The 14,410-nt window shown below is 47.6% G+C and overlaps 1 protein-coding gene across 3 annotated transcripts in view; it reads left to right on the top strand.

Annotated features, from left to right (window-relative positions):
• The window catches only part of Paxip1 (PAX interacting protein 1), a 42,079-nt gene that overhangs the window by 8,270 nt on the left and 19,399 nt on the right, over positions 1-14,410 (top strand). For 2 of the 3 annotated variants that reach the window (XM_063250823.1, XM_003469776.5), the window contains exons 5-6: positions 5,868-5,981; positions 12,080-12,718. In XM_063250823.1, coding sequence (XP_063106893.1) covers positions 5,868-5,981; positions 12,080-12,718 — 753 coding nt within the window. Of the gene's footprint in view, positions 1-3,174; positions 3,339-5,867; positions 5,982-12,079; positions 12,719-14,410 lie in introns of all 3 variants that reach the window. The other variant, XM_063250824.1, reaches the window with a different exon arrangement.

The raw sequence follows: 14,410 nt of genomic DNA, 5'->3' as shown, positions 1-14,410 counted from the left end.
AACCAAGTTGTTAGCTCAGCGGTATAAGTGCCTGCCTGGCAAGTGCAGGGTCGTCAGTTCGATCCCCGGTACCAGAAAACAAAAACAAAAACCTGACAAGTTGGGGTTGTTTAAACATATGTCAGAACTGCACAGGGTAGCTATGACATGAGATAGAGGTGTGCTGACAAGGGCTGGCCTCCCCTGAGCTGTGGTCGCAGTCTTGGCCTGTCCTTGGTGCTTGGTGACCTCAGAAAAACCAGCCACGTGGAGGTGGGAGGGCTGTTACTGTGGTTCTGCCCTGTCCCTGAGCCTTTGGGCTAGAGCGTGAGGGAGCCAGTTAGTGTTTAATTACCGCTGTGAAGCGCTGGCCAGGCAGCCTTTAACAGTTTGAGTATGACTGCTCTCCTCCCAGTGGTGAGTTTAGTGAGTTTAGCCATGGTTACTATGTTCTTGCTTCTGTTACCAATTCTGTAAATTCTTCAAGACTATCAAACCCTTTTGGTTCGTTTTGCATCAGTTTGATGCAGATTCTGAAAAGAGAAAATTGTCTCTTTTTCCCTTCTGAGTAGGAAGCTGGGATTTGTATTTTTTTGATCATCTTTACATCTGGTATAAATGTATACTCACATGGTGAAGATCTTTAAAGTTGTTTAAAATGAGGATTTTTAAATGCCAGGTGCTATGGTTATATGTAATTTTACTGTCTTCTTTATACTTCTCTGTATATCCTAAATTTGCAATTAGCACATCAGATAAATTTTTAAAATGAAAACATTTTATCACTGTTTATGCATAAACAAAGGGTACTTTGGCTACAGTGTATGCATTTTACTTCCACTGTACACCGACTGGGTTTCTGGGGTCTGAGACTCAGAGCCCAATGCTCAGAAAGGAATCTCATTTGGTGACCAAGGGTGGAAGGGAGAAGCCGTGCTAAGCTGGCCTTTACCATACGGGACCACATGGCATGGCTTGGCATACCTGAGGGAATCAGAAACCAAAAGTGTGAGACTGTGAGGGTGTTCATCTTAGCTGAGCTGAGGGCTGAGGAGACTTTCGGAAGGCATAAACGGATACGTATGTTAGCAAAGACCCTACTCATGAGAGGCAGAATGGTGTGCAGGGCACATTCTGTGTGATGTGCTGTCTTAAGTGGCACAGGGGATGGATGTGTCAGCTAGAGAGGAGGGCATCCGCCTAGCTCAAGGCAGGGTGGGCCCTGACAGGACATCAGGAGCTGTCAGTGTCCTGGAGGGCAGCACATTGGGTACAAGGAGAGGAGAGTAGGGTACCTGCAGGAGGCCAGCTTTGAGGCAGAAGCAGGGTGTGTGTCTGGTGGTGAAGAAAGACCTGGCCAGGGAGGTGCAGGGTGGAGACTCCAGAGGCTGGGATCTGGTGTATGGCTTTGGACTTGGTGGAGACTCGTAGGGTGCTGCTTCACTTTATTTCCTCTTACATATTTAGTTTTGGATTATGGCTGTTTAAAGAATTAGTCACTTGTAATCATTTTATTAAAGCTGGCCTGGGAGCCATGAGTGTGTCAGAGTGGTCAGGGTAGAGACAGTTTTGGCACTGAGCAGAGTCGCCGTCTACTGGACTTCAGGTGAAGATTTGGGATCAGGTTGGCCAGCCCAGCACGGTACCTAAGCAGTGAAGGTGACTCACAGGTCCTGTGGTGTGGGAGCACTGTGGTGCAGGAGTGGGGGCGTTGGCACATTCCACAGGTCTGTGCCAGTCCTGGTGCCTGCTTTGCCATGGAGATCAGGGGCCAGACATCTGCTGTGCCTGCAGATGGAGCTTGGGGAGGTGGCGGGTCGCTGGTGAAAACAGGAGAGCCTGGTTGGTGACATGGGACAGAATGTGGAATTCTGGGTAGATGTAAGCTGTTCGGACCCAAGCTGTTAGACCCATGTACTGGCACAGCTGAAGGGGATTCCCCCAGCAGGGTAGAGACAGGATCAGGCAACCGCAAGTAGAACCCTCCACCTCTGGTAATGTGCATGCGAGGGAGGTTCATTCTAGAGAGCTTGGAAACAAGTGGAAAAGAGGCTAGAGAGAGAGGTATTGTTTTTAGAAACCAGGATGAAACCAGACCTGACGGTTTTTATTGTCCTTGCTGAAAATTTGCAGTGTCCAAGCTAAAGGTTTAGGGCGTATGTTTATAGCAGAGTTGTGCGTGGTTTTCCCTTCCCAGTTCTGTCTGTGGTCCAGGAGCAGGGAAGGAACATATGTTGAAAGTGAGGCAAGAGTATTGATTGGCTGCTTGAGCACTGCACAGGTACAGGGGTCTGCATAGGGCTTGGGTTCTGCAGAGAAGACACTATTGTAGTCCGCATGGGCAGGAGCAGTCCATCCCACAGAGAAGCCGAGGGGAGGCAGAGTGGCCAGTGAGCACAGAGGTCCAGAGGCTCAGAGTAGGGTAGTGTTGTCTGATGAGTGTCCCAGGGGTGGCCCTGCTGTGATGGACAGAGCAGAGGCTCTGCTCTCTGACTAGGTGCTAAGCTTGACCAAGGCAATGGCTGGGTCTGTAATAGACAAGCAGGAAAATTAATCTCTGACAGCAGATTGATGAGGTAAGAAAAATCAGGATTCTGAATCAGCCAGATCTTCATGGATAACTCACTGGACTTACTATGGGTTGTCATTTATGGTGATGAATTGAAATCCCAGTGTGTCATGGGGTAGTTTTCATAAAAAGTACTTTACGTTCAGAGAGGTTAAGTAAGGATATGGGAAGATTTTATTTGGTAGTAGCTTATGTAAAGGAACCCTGGAAACGTTAGTGTAAGAAAAATACACGGAGCACAATGCTTCGTGGTTGCTCAGAATGTTAATTTAGACTAAAGACATGCTGATGAATATGTGTACAGTGTCCAGTTAAGGGAGCTGGGTTCACCAGACCTCTGAGAAGTACTTCCTTTGCAACAAGGACCACGCAAAGGGGTGCATGTTCATCACCATGCAGTTTCTCCTTCAGTAACCACACAGACTAGATGGAGCCACGCGTGTAAACAAACGTGGTTGTATTGTAAAGCACAAAGACCTACTGGACGCCAGGTATAGACACCGAAGGAGGGAGCGGTTGCAACGATCTGCACCCTGGGACCCCTGTGCACACGCCAGGCAAGATCCACCTTACTGAAGGACTGTTTGCTTGGTGGTTCTCAGTGACCTTCTGTCTTTTCCCGTCAGGGTGTTGACACAAGCTGGAGCTCTTTGTTGGAGTCTTCCAGAGCTCTCCCAGGGAGAGGTAGGGAAGGGAGCTTGTGCCAGCAGAAGTTGGGAAGCACAGACACCATCTGCCTTCTTCTGAGCCGGTATTGATGCAGGCTGGGGCCTCTGTTGTAATGTGCTGGGTAGGTTTTGGGGAATAGGTTGAGAATTTAATGGAGAGCCTGGTCAGGTCATGACTCAAACCTGGAAGCCTAAAAATGAAAATCCTTTCTGTTCTGTATCTCAATCAATAAATATTTCTTGACTGCCTACCCATGTGCCTTGCACTGTACTAGGTTCTGTGAAAGATAACAAGGAGTTTAGCTCATAATTCTTCCGTAGGACTCTAGTCTTTAATAAATGGTATTGTACCTGATCAGTAAGATGGGACCAGGAGGAAAGCAATGCAGCTAGAATTCAGGCCTGATACAGGAGATCCAGACTGCAAGGAGGAGAAAGGTGCTTCCGATTGGTTGTAGGAAACATTTATTCCCTGGAGCAGCAGGTGGAATTCTGGTCCTTTGCTCCTGAATGCTGGAGTCGAGTGAGGGGGACAAGCACATAGGCTGTTCTAGAGTGTGGGGATGCCCAGGATTTGCATGCTTGCTGGTGGTATATGGGTTGACCCCTGAGCTGGGTCTCAGGAGGGGCCAGGGCCTGGGCAGGGTCCGGACACATGCAGGCTTAGCATGTCTAAGGGATGTTGTTTCCATGCAGCTTTTCAAGGTCCACAGAGAACCAGTGCTCCGCAGCAGGAGCCAGAGAGCCCCACTTGGCGTGATGTCCTGGGGTTTCTGTGCTGGGATTGCAGCTGCACGTGTTGAGGGGACAGCATATATAATTGATTGGTGTTTTAGACATTTGGCTGTTAGAAAGGAAAATGCTTTTCCCCATTATAAAATTAATGCTTTTGAAAATGCGGGAAATGCAGAAAAGTATAAAAAAGAACATACAAATCTCCCCTAACGTACCACCACTAGGTAACTACTGTTGGCATTTTGGTGTGGGAAGAACATGCTAACCATGCAGCTGCGAGGCATGGTATGAGCTCTGCGGACGCCGTTAAGTGTGCAGACCAGACTTGCTGCTGGGAGCCTAGGCTCCAGGTCTCCAGGGTGGTGTGAGCTGGTTGGTGGGTACACAGTCTTCACCCCAGCCCCTCTGCTTCTCCATGCATACTGCTCTGTCCATAGCAAGGCAGGCTCCCGGGAGGCAGGTAGACAGCACACAGGGTTAGTCACGAGGGCTGGTGGGTCAGGCAGGCTCGGCCCATGCGGCTGCACTTGCTGGTGAATGCACATGGCAAGTTTCGTTCTAGAGATTGTAGACTGACCCATTGGATAACTGTCTTGTTAACCACACCTAGCTCTCCAAATGCTACAGAGCATTGTTTGTGAAATGCTCTAATAAAAGTAACCAGGTCCGTGTGTCTGAAGTGTGACATTGAATTATTAAATTGCAGAGATAGAGTGACTTTAAAAAGTTATTTTAAAAAGTTAACATGTTATTCGGAGTAGTGTGGAATACAAAATAATTTCTAGAAATGCTCATCAGATGGATCCAAGGAGATGTGTAATGTTAGATTACTAGCAAGCTGCAAAATGCGTTCAAAATGCGTTCAAAATTCCTGTTCATAAGTATTTTAAAAAATTAGCTGGAGACACATTTAGGATTCTTCAATCCTCATGACCCTCAATTTACAATAAAATTGTCCAGACAGAAGGGATTATCCTAGAGTTCATGCTCACACATTAGTTTTCTTAAATGTTTCTTTTGTCTTTTAGACTCTGTAATTTTACTCTTTTAGAAATTATTGTTGACTTACCTAGAAGTAGCTGCCCTTGGAGAAGCATTATAGAACAGTAAAAAAATAGTTCGGAGCAAGACCTGAGTGTAGGTTCTGACCTAGGTGTTAAAGCAGTGTGTCCAATGGCAGGCGCAGTGTAGTCTGTCTTTTGCCTTCAGAGGGGGTGGCAGGTCCTGTCTCAGGTGGCAGTGGAAAACGTGGAGTGTATGTAACACACTTGGCACAGTTCCTGGCACATAGTAGGCAGGCAATAAATGGTAGCTGTTTTTACCGTCACAGCAAAAGCCTGTTTTAGGACATAGCCATTGTACCTGGAGTCTGTTTCATCCCTGCGCAAGCATAAGAATGACCCCTCTATGCTTGCTGTGTTGATTTTGTTTTGTTAAATGATATTTATGTTTTCCCCTGTGCTTACAAACCACTGTTTCTATCTTTTTGTTTTCCTATGTCATAATCAGTATTCGTTACTCATTGGTTTTAAGCAGTTCCTTATAAATATGGTTTGATACTGCTATTATATTAAAATTACAGACGGAAGCTGGAATGGTCTACTAGTTCTGCCCTTTTGTCCCCTATTATTTTTGCTGAAGACTGAAATAATACTCCATGCAGTTCTTGGAATGTGGATGTAAATATTTATTCTTTTGTAAAAAGGGAAAAATGATTTATATCTATAAAACTGTTAGGATAGGAATACAGCTAAATGCTTCTCTTCATTTTTCCGCTAATGGCCTTGGGTTAATTAATAGGGAGAAAGTTAGCTAAGATTGCTGTGATCGTAGCCTGTGTTGTGTGGATGGAGTGCTGTCGAATGTGAACATGCGGACTGAGTCCTTGCTAAAGCACCTTTCTGACCTTCTGTCAGGTGTCATCTGAAGACAGAAGTGCCCTGTGGGCTTTGGTCACTTTCCACGGAGGCAGTTGCCAGCTAACCCTCAATAAGAAATGTACGCATTTGATTGTGCCAGAGCCAAAGGGGGTAAGTGTCCCCTGACCATGTCCTTCTATGTGTCCATGAATACCATCCTTACCCCCAGTCTCCTGAGCTCCTAAATTACTAGAGTCCACTTACAAGAGCTGATCATATTGGTTTATAATACTTGTTTCCAGATTCATTTCACAGAAATGTGAGATAATTGTAAATTGATGACAATTACAAAGAAATTTGGGTTTATTCTGTGGGGAAAACAGAGTTTTCAGAATTCTCTTACAAACTCTGTCAAACTTGCTTATTTTTATATGTGGAAAAAATGTATTTTTAGATTCCTTTATGATTTTTTTTTTTTTTTTGAGACAGTTTCACTGTGCAGTTCAGGCTGGACTTGAACTCTCTTTGTAGCCCACACTGGCCTCAAAATTGGAGCAACCCCCTGCCTCAGCCTCCCAAGTGCTAGGATTACAGGGGTGTGCCACACCAGACCAGGTATTTCGTCATGGTTTTTTTTTTTTTTTTGTCTTTTTACATCAGGGTCTCACTATGTAGTTCAGGCTGGCCTTGGGCTCACTTTGTAGCCCAGGCTGGTCTCTAATTTGCAATGATATGCCTGCCTCAACCTCCCGAGTACTGGAATTACAGGCATACGCCACCACGCCTGGCTCGCTCATGTTTTTAAAAAATAGGTTTTGATAGGTACTGAGGATTGAAATCGAGGGCCTGGTGTATGGTAAGCATGTGGGCTACCAAGTTACTCCTAGTTTTGTCTCAGAAATTTTTAAAAGCTTTATTTCAGGTATAACTAAGCATTTGCTAAAGGTTGTTTTTTGGGTGAGGGGACTAGAGATTGAACTCTTGGCCTCTGCTTACCAGGCAGGTGCTTAGGCTGTTGAGCTAAGTCCCCAGCCCTTGGTAAAGGGTTTTGGAGGCAGGGTTTCACTGTGTCTCAGACTGACTTTAGACTCACAGTGTAGCCCACGTTGGCCTGGAACATGCAGGAATCTTCCCGCCTTAGCCTCCTCAGTGCTGGGATGACAGGCATGTGCTGGCTTGGTAAAAGTTTCCTGTATGATACATTAGTAATCTCGGATGTATCAACACTGCTCTTAGCCCAATTAGCACAAGACATTGGTGTCTGAGCAGTGGTATGGCCAGAGACACTGAGGTTCGCGTGGGGTCCCTGGGCCCCCTCAGATTACAGGTTGCCCTGCAGCTTCCCAGGCTCATGATTCCAGCAGTGCATGAGGAAGTTTAGAGCTTGGAGAGTCCAGTGGAGAGTATTTGTGTAGCTAACTAGGCTTCTGACTAATTTTTCCCCATGTGCTGGTCACTGCCTTTACAGTTTGGCATTGCTTTTGCTTGGAATTGACCCTGTTGTCCTGTTCCTGCATGCGGTACTGTCACAAAGGCAAAGAGGAGTTGAGTGTGCTGGGGGCAAGGGCTGAGACAGGGTGCATCGGCTGAGACAGGGTGCGTCAGGAAGGTGGCCTGTGCCTCACATTGCTCAGTGTCCTGGCCTCGGGGGAGACCCTTGCCTGCACTGTGCCCCATGGAGGTTTCCTGGCAGATGGCCAGGACTGGCCACCCTCAGCTTCCTAGGCGTGGCCCAATATGAATTGTACCTGAAAGTAAATCATTTGATTTTACATAGTCAGTGTGAAGAGGAAATGAACCGTTTTGTAACTGAGTGATGCTTCTGAAGGGTCAGCTCTAATTTTAAGAGGCAATACTTGAAGAAAGTAGGTTTGTTAAAATTGTTTCAAGTTGTAATTTAGCTTGTAGTTTTTTTTAAAGTATTGGGCATTGAGTCAGGGATTTTCTGCCCCAGAACTGTATCTCTAGTCCTTTATAACTTTTTATTTTGAGACAAAGTCTCACTGTTCAGCCTGGCTGCAAAGTTGTGATCTTCCTGTCTCAGCCTGAATATCTGGGATTACAAATCTGTGAACCTGCAGTAGCTGCAGTCTGGTTTTAGAATGCTAATTGAAGGTTTCCCCTTCAAAAATATTTTGTTGGTGGATCTTTAGTAACTCTTTGAGTTTCCAGCTAAATATGTATGTATTATGTATGTAAAATTAAGTAGTTTTTCAGTACTGGGAATCAAACTGATATAACTAAAAGTGGAATATTTTTTAAATGACTATCTGGAAGGAAACCGTCTCTGAGTCAACAGTTTATTTAAGTATGTATGTGTGTACTTTAATTAGGCTTTATCTCAACAAAGAGTCCCATACAGATAATTTTTTTTGGCTAAAATGTGCTCATGAGTAAGACAACAAATGTGCTACATGGTCATTTTTAGAAAAAGCAAATAATTCATGCATTTTAAAAGTTTGATATTAAACAAAATATGTGTACACACAACATACTACACTTGTATGTAGGGATTCTCCCATCAAAGTCTATAATGGAATTACAATATTATTCTGTGTAATTTATTTACTCCTCATCCTTGGTTTTACTTGTAAACTTTGAAAAAAAAGAAAGTTTTGTTCTTCACAACTTCTCAGTTTTTATAGCTATTTCTTACAAGACCAATTATGATGGTGTAGTTTTCTGTGTGGATACTTGGCGATTCCCTTGGGAGGCGGGGGAATGAGCCTCAGCTTGCAGTTTCTGTCTGGGTCGTTCTATGGGAACGTCCCTTGCTCTGTCCTCTCTGCTGGCTTTTGTGTAGACGAAGCAGGGGCCTTTAACACATTTCAGAACTAGGCAGCAGGAGCAACTTCTCGCAGTGTCACTGAATTAATAGAACCGAAAATCTGAGTGGTAATGCTGGTGCTCAGGTTGTCTGCTGTCCCTCTGAACGGCATGTTGTTGGTGTGGGGCTGGGACGGGCCATGTGGCCTCCTGGTCTGGTTCAGGGGCTGGCAGTAACCCCAGGGTTATGACTTATAAAACCTGAATCAATACAGATTATAGGTAGCTCCTGTAGTTTTGAGCCAGATTGTATCTGTGGCCTACACCATATGACTAAATAACCACAGTATTTGATAGTAAATCCCTTTAGAATGGCTTCCTTTATATTACTGTATTCTACACCCGCTTGAGACATCACTTTTCAGGTCTAATGATGAATTTAAAGTTTTCTAGTTATGTGAGTGCTAAATACAGACCCACACAAAAATAAATGGCATTTCTTTTTAATGTTAACTCAAACTTCTGCATTTTAAAAAAATTGACCGATCGATTGGTTGATTGAGATAGGGTCTCACTGTGTAGCCCAGGCTGAACTCTTGGAGATCCTCCTGAGTGCTGGGATTACAGGTGAGTGTGAGATTTGCAGGGCAGGGTATGGCTATAGTTACAGGGAGGGGCTGCACTGCAGCTGCTGCATCCCGCTGGGTACAAAGGCCCCTGCTGCCACCTGACTGTCACACTGCACGTGCATGTGGTGGGCCAGTGTTGGCTACCCTGGTCACCCCAGCCCTCGGGCCCTTGCTGACACTTAGAAGTCAGTTCGAGAATTCATAATTTCAAAACATTGCCAGTGAACTGAAACAGCAGAGGCATTGAGTCGTCAGTAGTAATAATGCTTTGGGGACAGAACCTCTTGGATGAGAAATGAGAGCAGTCTGGCTAAGGCTGATAGGGCAGTCTCCTCCCCACACCCTCTCCTCCAGTGTGCACAGGAAGTAAGTAGCCCGGCCAGCCCTGAAATGGGACCATAACAGCCCACATAGGGACTCGCAGATCACAAACTCCTGTGTGTGTGTGTGTGTGAGACCACTTTTCAGTTTCCAGTGTGTGCTGCACTGCATCCATGGCTGTAGTAGTTTTATTTTTGATACGAACAGCACTTTTTTTTTGAGACAGGGTCTCACTGTGAATGCAGCTGACCTTAAACTCACAGCAGTCCTTCTGCCTCAGCTTCCCAAATACTGGGATTAAAGTGTGTGCCACCACATCCAGCTATAAGCCACATTATATGCCATCTGTGTTATTGTTATTTGAATATATATTTGTATTATTGAAGTTATAAATACTTTGCTATACGCTTGGTCTTCATATTTTCCTAAAATAACTGAATTTTCTGGGAAGGGAGGATAGTCCAGAAATTGGGCCTCTACAGAGACTATAGAAATTTCTCCTTGCATTTACTGGGAGAGGGGGAAACTTGGGGAATGTTTTTATACTTCCGTGCAGTGGTACCTCAGTTCACGAATTCAGTTTATTCCGTGATTCTGGGGAAAATGGCCATGTTTGTTTGTGTTCATGTTAAAAAGATGGCCACAGTTGTGTTTGTCTCCTGATGCAAAGTTTGCAAAAAAAACTTCCTAAACCCAGGTACCATTCTCTTTAAGAACGACATAATTACTGGGCGTGGTGGCACTCAACTGTAATAGGAGACTGAGGCAGGAGCATCACAGTGAGTTCAAAGGCCAGCCTGGGCTACATAGTGAGGCCTTGACTCAAAAACAACAACAAAAACAAAGGATGACAGAGTTAAAACAACAACAAAAACAAAAGATAACAGAGTTTTTAGGATAAGAAATGAGAAATGTTATTAGGATTGTTGGTGAATTGGTATGTGCCTGTACAGCGCTAGAAGTGTAATCCACGTGGCCTTTTGGAGGGAAGTGTGGTCACACACAGGAGGCAGTGGGAGTGAAAGGAGTTGAGATGTGTCACACACATGCAGCAGATCCCTTTGAGTGGAGCCACGAGGTCCTGAGATCAGGTGGTATCAAGAATGTAGAAATGCAGGGAAACAAACGCAGGGGAGCCTCAAGTCTGCTTTGCCCTCATAGCGAACATCAGAACTTTGGAGTCAGTTGTGAGGTCTGGCTTCCGTTTCTTGCTGTAGCAAAAGGTCAGGCTGTCTGCTGCTGACCACACGTGAGCCTTTGCATGTGTCTGTGAAGCGGGAGCCTCGTGGCCGGGTGCAGGGGAGCTAAGGAGCTGCCGGGTTGTCTGGTGGGCGTGGCGTGTTTGGGAAGTCGTCCAGGGGCCCAGGTGTGAGGTGGGCAGAGGCAGGTGAAGTGGGTGAGATAGCCAGGGAGCTCCAGGTTTGGACGGCGTCCCTTCTGTTTGCATACTGCGTGTGTGCGTGTGCCCGTTGATACGGGGTGTCCTAGCAGAGCGGTGCCGGTGCGGCTCCCTGGGTGCCCTTGTACATGCGTGTGTACTTAGGACGAAACAGAGCTGCTCACCAACGCCACCTGCGCCCTGCCCGCTAGCACTTGCACTTGTTTTCCTTGGCTGAGGTTTCTTAGCCTGAGTGTGTTATCTGGAGAAAGGTGCAGTCTTTGCTGGGCGGAGCCGCCGCGGCCAGGCAGCCAAGCAGGCTGTGGGGTAAAGAGCCTCACCTTGTCAAGGCCTCCATCACGACGCTCCCATGTCCCCAGGGGCGCAGCCTTGCCCCAGCTGTAAACTACAAGTGCTACCGTGGTGTCTGAGGTAAGCTTTGGGGCTCCGGGTAGGGCCCAGTTCTGTGGTGGTCAGAAGGGTATGATTCCACTCCCAGCTGAAAGCCAGAGAGCAAGGCTGGCCGAGCCATATTTAGATGCATTTTTCAGGAGCCATTTCCTTGCCTGTGCATTGTTCTGTCTGCCCTTGCATGGGTGCCCACCTCCCAGAGGACGACCTCCTGCCCATGTCCATGTGGGCCTGCCCATCACGGCATTGGCACGGGCTCTGGCTTGTATTCTCACTGCACAGTGAACTCCTCTAACCTCGGAACCAGTCTGTGGCCCTTCTCAAGCTGGAGACTTGTATCCTTCTGGCCTGTAGCTCCTTAAGCTGCTTGGCACGTAGAGTGAGCTCACTGAGTACCAGATACCTGGGGAAGTTTCACTGTGACCACCAGCCACGTCCTGGTGACAACTCCTGAGGGACTGAAGGTGCCAAATGTGAACCTATCATGGCAAACCAGCTTTGCAAAAATGTGTAAAACTTAGTGATTGTTTACTTTATCATTTCCTATAACATTCCTAGCTCTACTTGTACACTTCAAATGCCCCTTTCAGATTATGTTAGACAAGATGGCTGTTGCAAGGATGTGGCCTTTGGTGGCACTGGCATGGTTGCTTCTTGTCTGCAGGAGCGCAGGCTGTGGACACCAAAGCTGTATTCCTTCTTGCACTCCCTCTGGAAGTGCAGAATTCCAGTGACATCTCTATGTGTTTGTGTCTCACTCGCAGGAGAAGTATGAGTGTGCGGTGAAGCGAGCTGGTATTAAGGTGGTGACTCCTGACTGGGTGCTGGACTGTGTGTCTGAGAAAACCAGGAAAGACGAAGCACCTTACCATCCACGCCTGATCATCTACGAAGAAGAGGAAGAGGAGGAGGAGGAGGAAGAGGAGGAAGAGGGGGAGAACGAGGAGCAGGACTCCCAGAACGGGGCCAGCACTGAGAAGTCAAGCCCAGCCAGCTCGCAGGAAGGCTCTCCTCCTGGGGACCAGCCGTTCTCCCCCAAGCCCAGTGCGGAACCCGCCAAAGGGGAGCTGATGTTCGATGACTCTTCAGACTCTTCACCCGAGAAGCAGGAGAGGAACTTGAACTGGACCCCGGCTGAAGTGCCCCAGCCTGTGGCCGCCAAGCGCAGGCTGCCCCAGGGCAAGGAGGCCGGGCTCATTAACTTGTGTGCCAATGTCCCACCAGTTCCTGGGAACATCCTGCCTCCGGATGTCCGGGGGAACTTCATGGCTTCTGGACAGAACCTTCAGAGTTCTGAAAGAGGAGAAATGATCACCTCATGGAGTCCGGCTGTGCGGACGTTGAGGAATATTACTAACAATGCTGACATTCAGCAGCTCAATCGGCCATCAAATGTTGCACATGTAAGTTACTCTAGTAAGGAAGCTTTGTTTGTACTGGGAGTTGGACCCAGAGCCTGGCACTTGCTAGGCAGGTGCTTATGCCCCTGAGCTGTATCCCTGGCCTTGGCAAACAGATTTTAAAATTGGATTTTAAGAACTGAACTTCACAGCTCTTTTAGGATGGTTCATTTTACTGTTTCTGCTTGTTCAGATCAAGTCACTCAGCAGTGTTTGTGAGATTCCTCCCAGCATCTTCTGTGGCACTTGCCCCTTAGAAATGGGCTGCCAGGCTGGGCTTTGGGCTTCCTTGATCCTCTCCCTCTTTACATTGTATCCCTGCCCTGGAGGTGAGTAAATTTGCAGCTGACCACTGGTGTGACTGGTAATAGAGTGGACAAGGTCTTGTCCACACAGGTGTTTGTGAGCCCTGCTGTTGCTCATAGAAGGGTCAGGGGTGTAGGTATGTCCACCCAGTCCATGCACAGCAGGACAGCAGGCTGCCGAGAGCCACAGAGAAATGGGGGTGCAGTGTACAGTGTAAAGAATTGGTGGGCAGGAAGGCTGTGAAACTCCTGACCCCAGAGTGGTCCTCCCACCAGCAGGGGGATTGATAGCCAAGTGGTTGGGAATGGTAGTACGTGGCTAGCCACATAAGCAGCAGGGCACATTGCTGGCTACAGTTGTCCTTGGGAGGTGACGTGGCCTCTGCTGCATGCTGGCCTATAATGGAGGACCAGTCACTGGTGGCCACTGTAGAACCCTCCACCAGCTTCCAGTGGATGAGGGGAACCATGAGGACAGCTGTAAGATATGAGCTTGGAGTCTTGGTGAGAGGGGTCATGGGCCCGCACTGCAGTGCTTCCTATGGCAGTGTGCGTCAGGTGACAGAGTTAAGGAAGGGCTGTGATAGTGACGTCGGAAGGCTCCGCCCTCCATTCATCCGTAATGACCTGCAGCGCTGCAAGTTACAGAGTTATTAGGGTGCCTGCTTTTCTTCCATTCCTTAGAGGGGCACATTTTCCCCTGTGGCTGGCGGAACAGGGATCTGACGAGCACATAGGTGTTGAGTGCATGTCTTGATGGCACCTGGTCCTCTGGCTGTCCTACCCCAGCCCTGGCCTGCCAAGCTAGGGAGAGTACCCAGGCGGTGGCCTCTTTCTGTCTGGTCAGGTACTTGTCCTGGAATGGGCTGAGCTCTCTTCACCTTTGCTTCTCAAGCCCGAGGCAAACGGCTCGGTGCTGTCTTCTCTCATGCCTTGCCCTCCTTTCCCTCTTAGATTGTGACCTCCCCTTGTTGACAGCTACCCTGCCATGTGCATGGCTGCCTCTCCTGCAGGCATTCCTCTGAGACCCTGTCCTAGAATCTGCTCTTGGGTCTGTAGGGGTGTCCCTCTGGCCCCCTTACTCTGGGGTAGGTGGTGCATGGCATAGACTGGTTGTTTTTTGCCTCAGGACTCATTTGGTTTCCTTGGGCACTTACTTCTAAGGGTGGGAAAATGTGCCTTTAGAACAAAAAGGGAGAGGGGACCAAACCCATAGCTCCCGTGTTCTCCCCAGGAGGCAACCTTGTGATGCTCAGGGTTGCGTTCAGGCTTGCTGCTGGCCGGATGTGCGCCCCTAGGCAGATAGGTGTCTCCTGTAGGCTCCCCTTGGACTTGGTGGTGCACTAAAGGCTGCATGACTAGTTTCCCCCTTTGCTTTATGAAATACGTT

This window comes from Cavia porcellus, unplaced genomic scaffold, assembly GCF_034190915.1.
Source record: "Cavia porcellus strain 051 isolate PalLab524CR breed Dunkin Hartley unplaced genomic scaffold, mCavPor4.1 scaffold_6, whole genome shotgun sequence".
Taxonomy (NCBI): domain Eukaryota; kingdom Metazoa; phylum Chordata; class Mammalia; order Rodentia; family Caviidae; genus Cavia; species Cavia porcellus.
The sequence above is the reverse complement of the archived record's forward strand: the minus strand, read 5'-3'. Positions and strand labels throughout refer to the sequence as shown.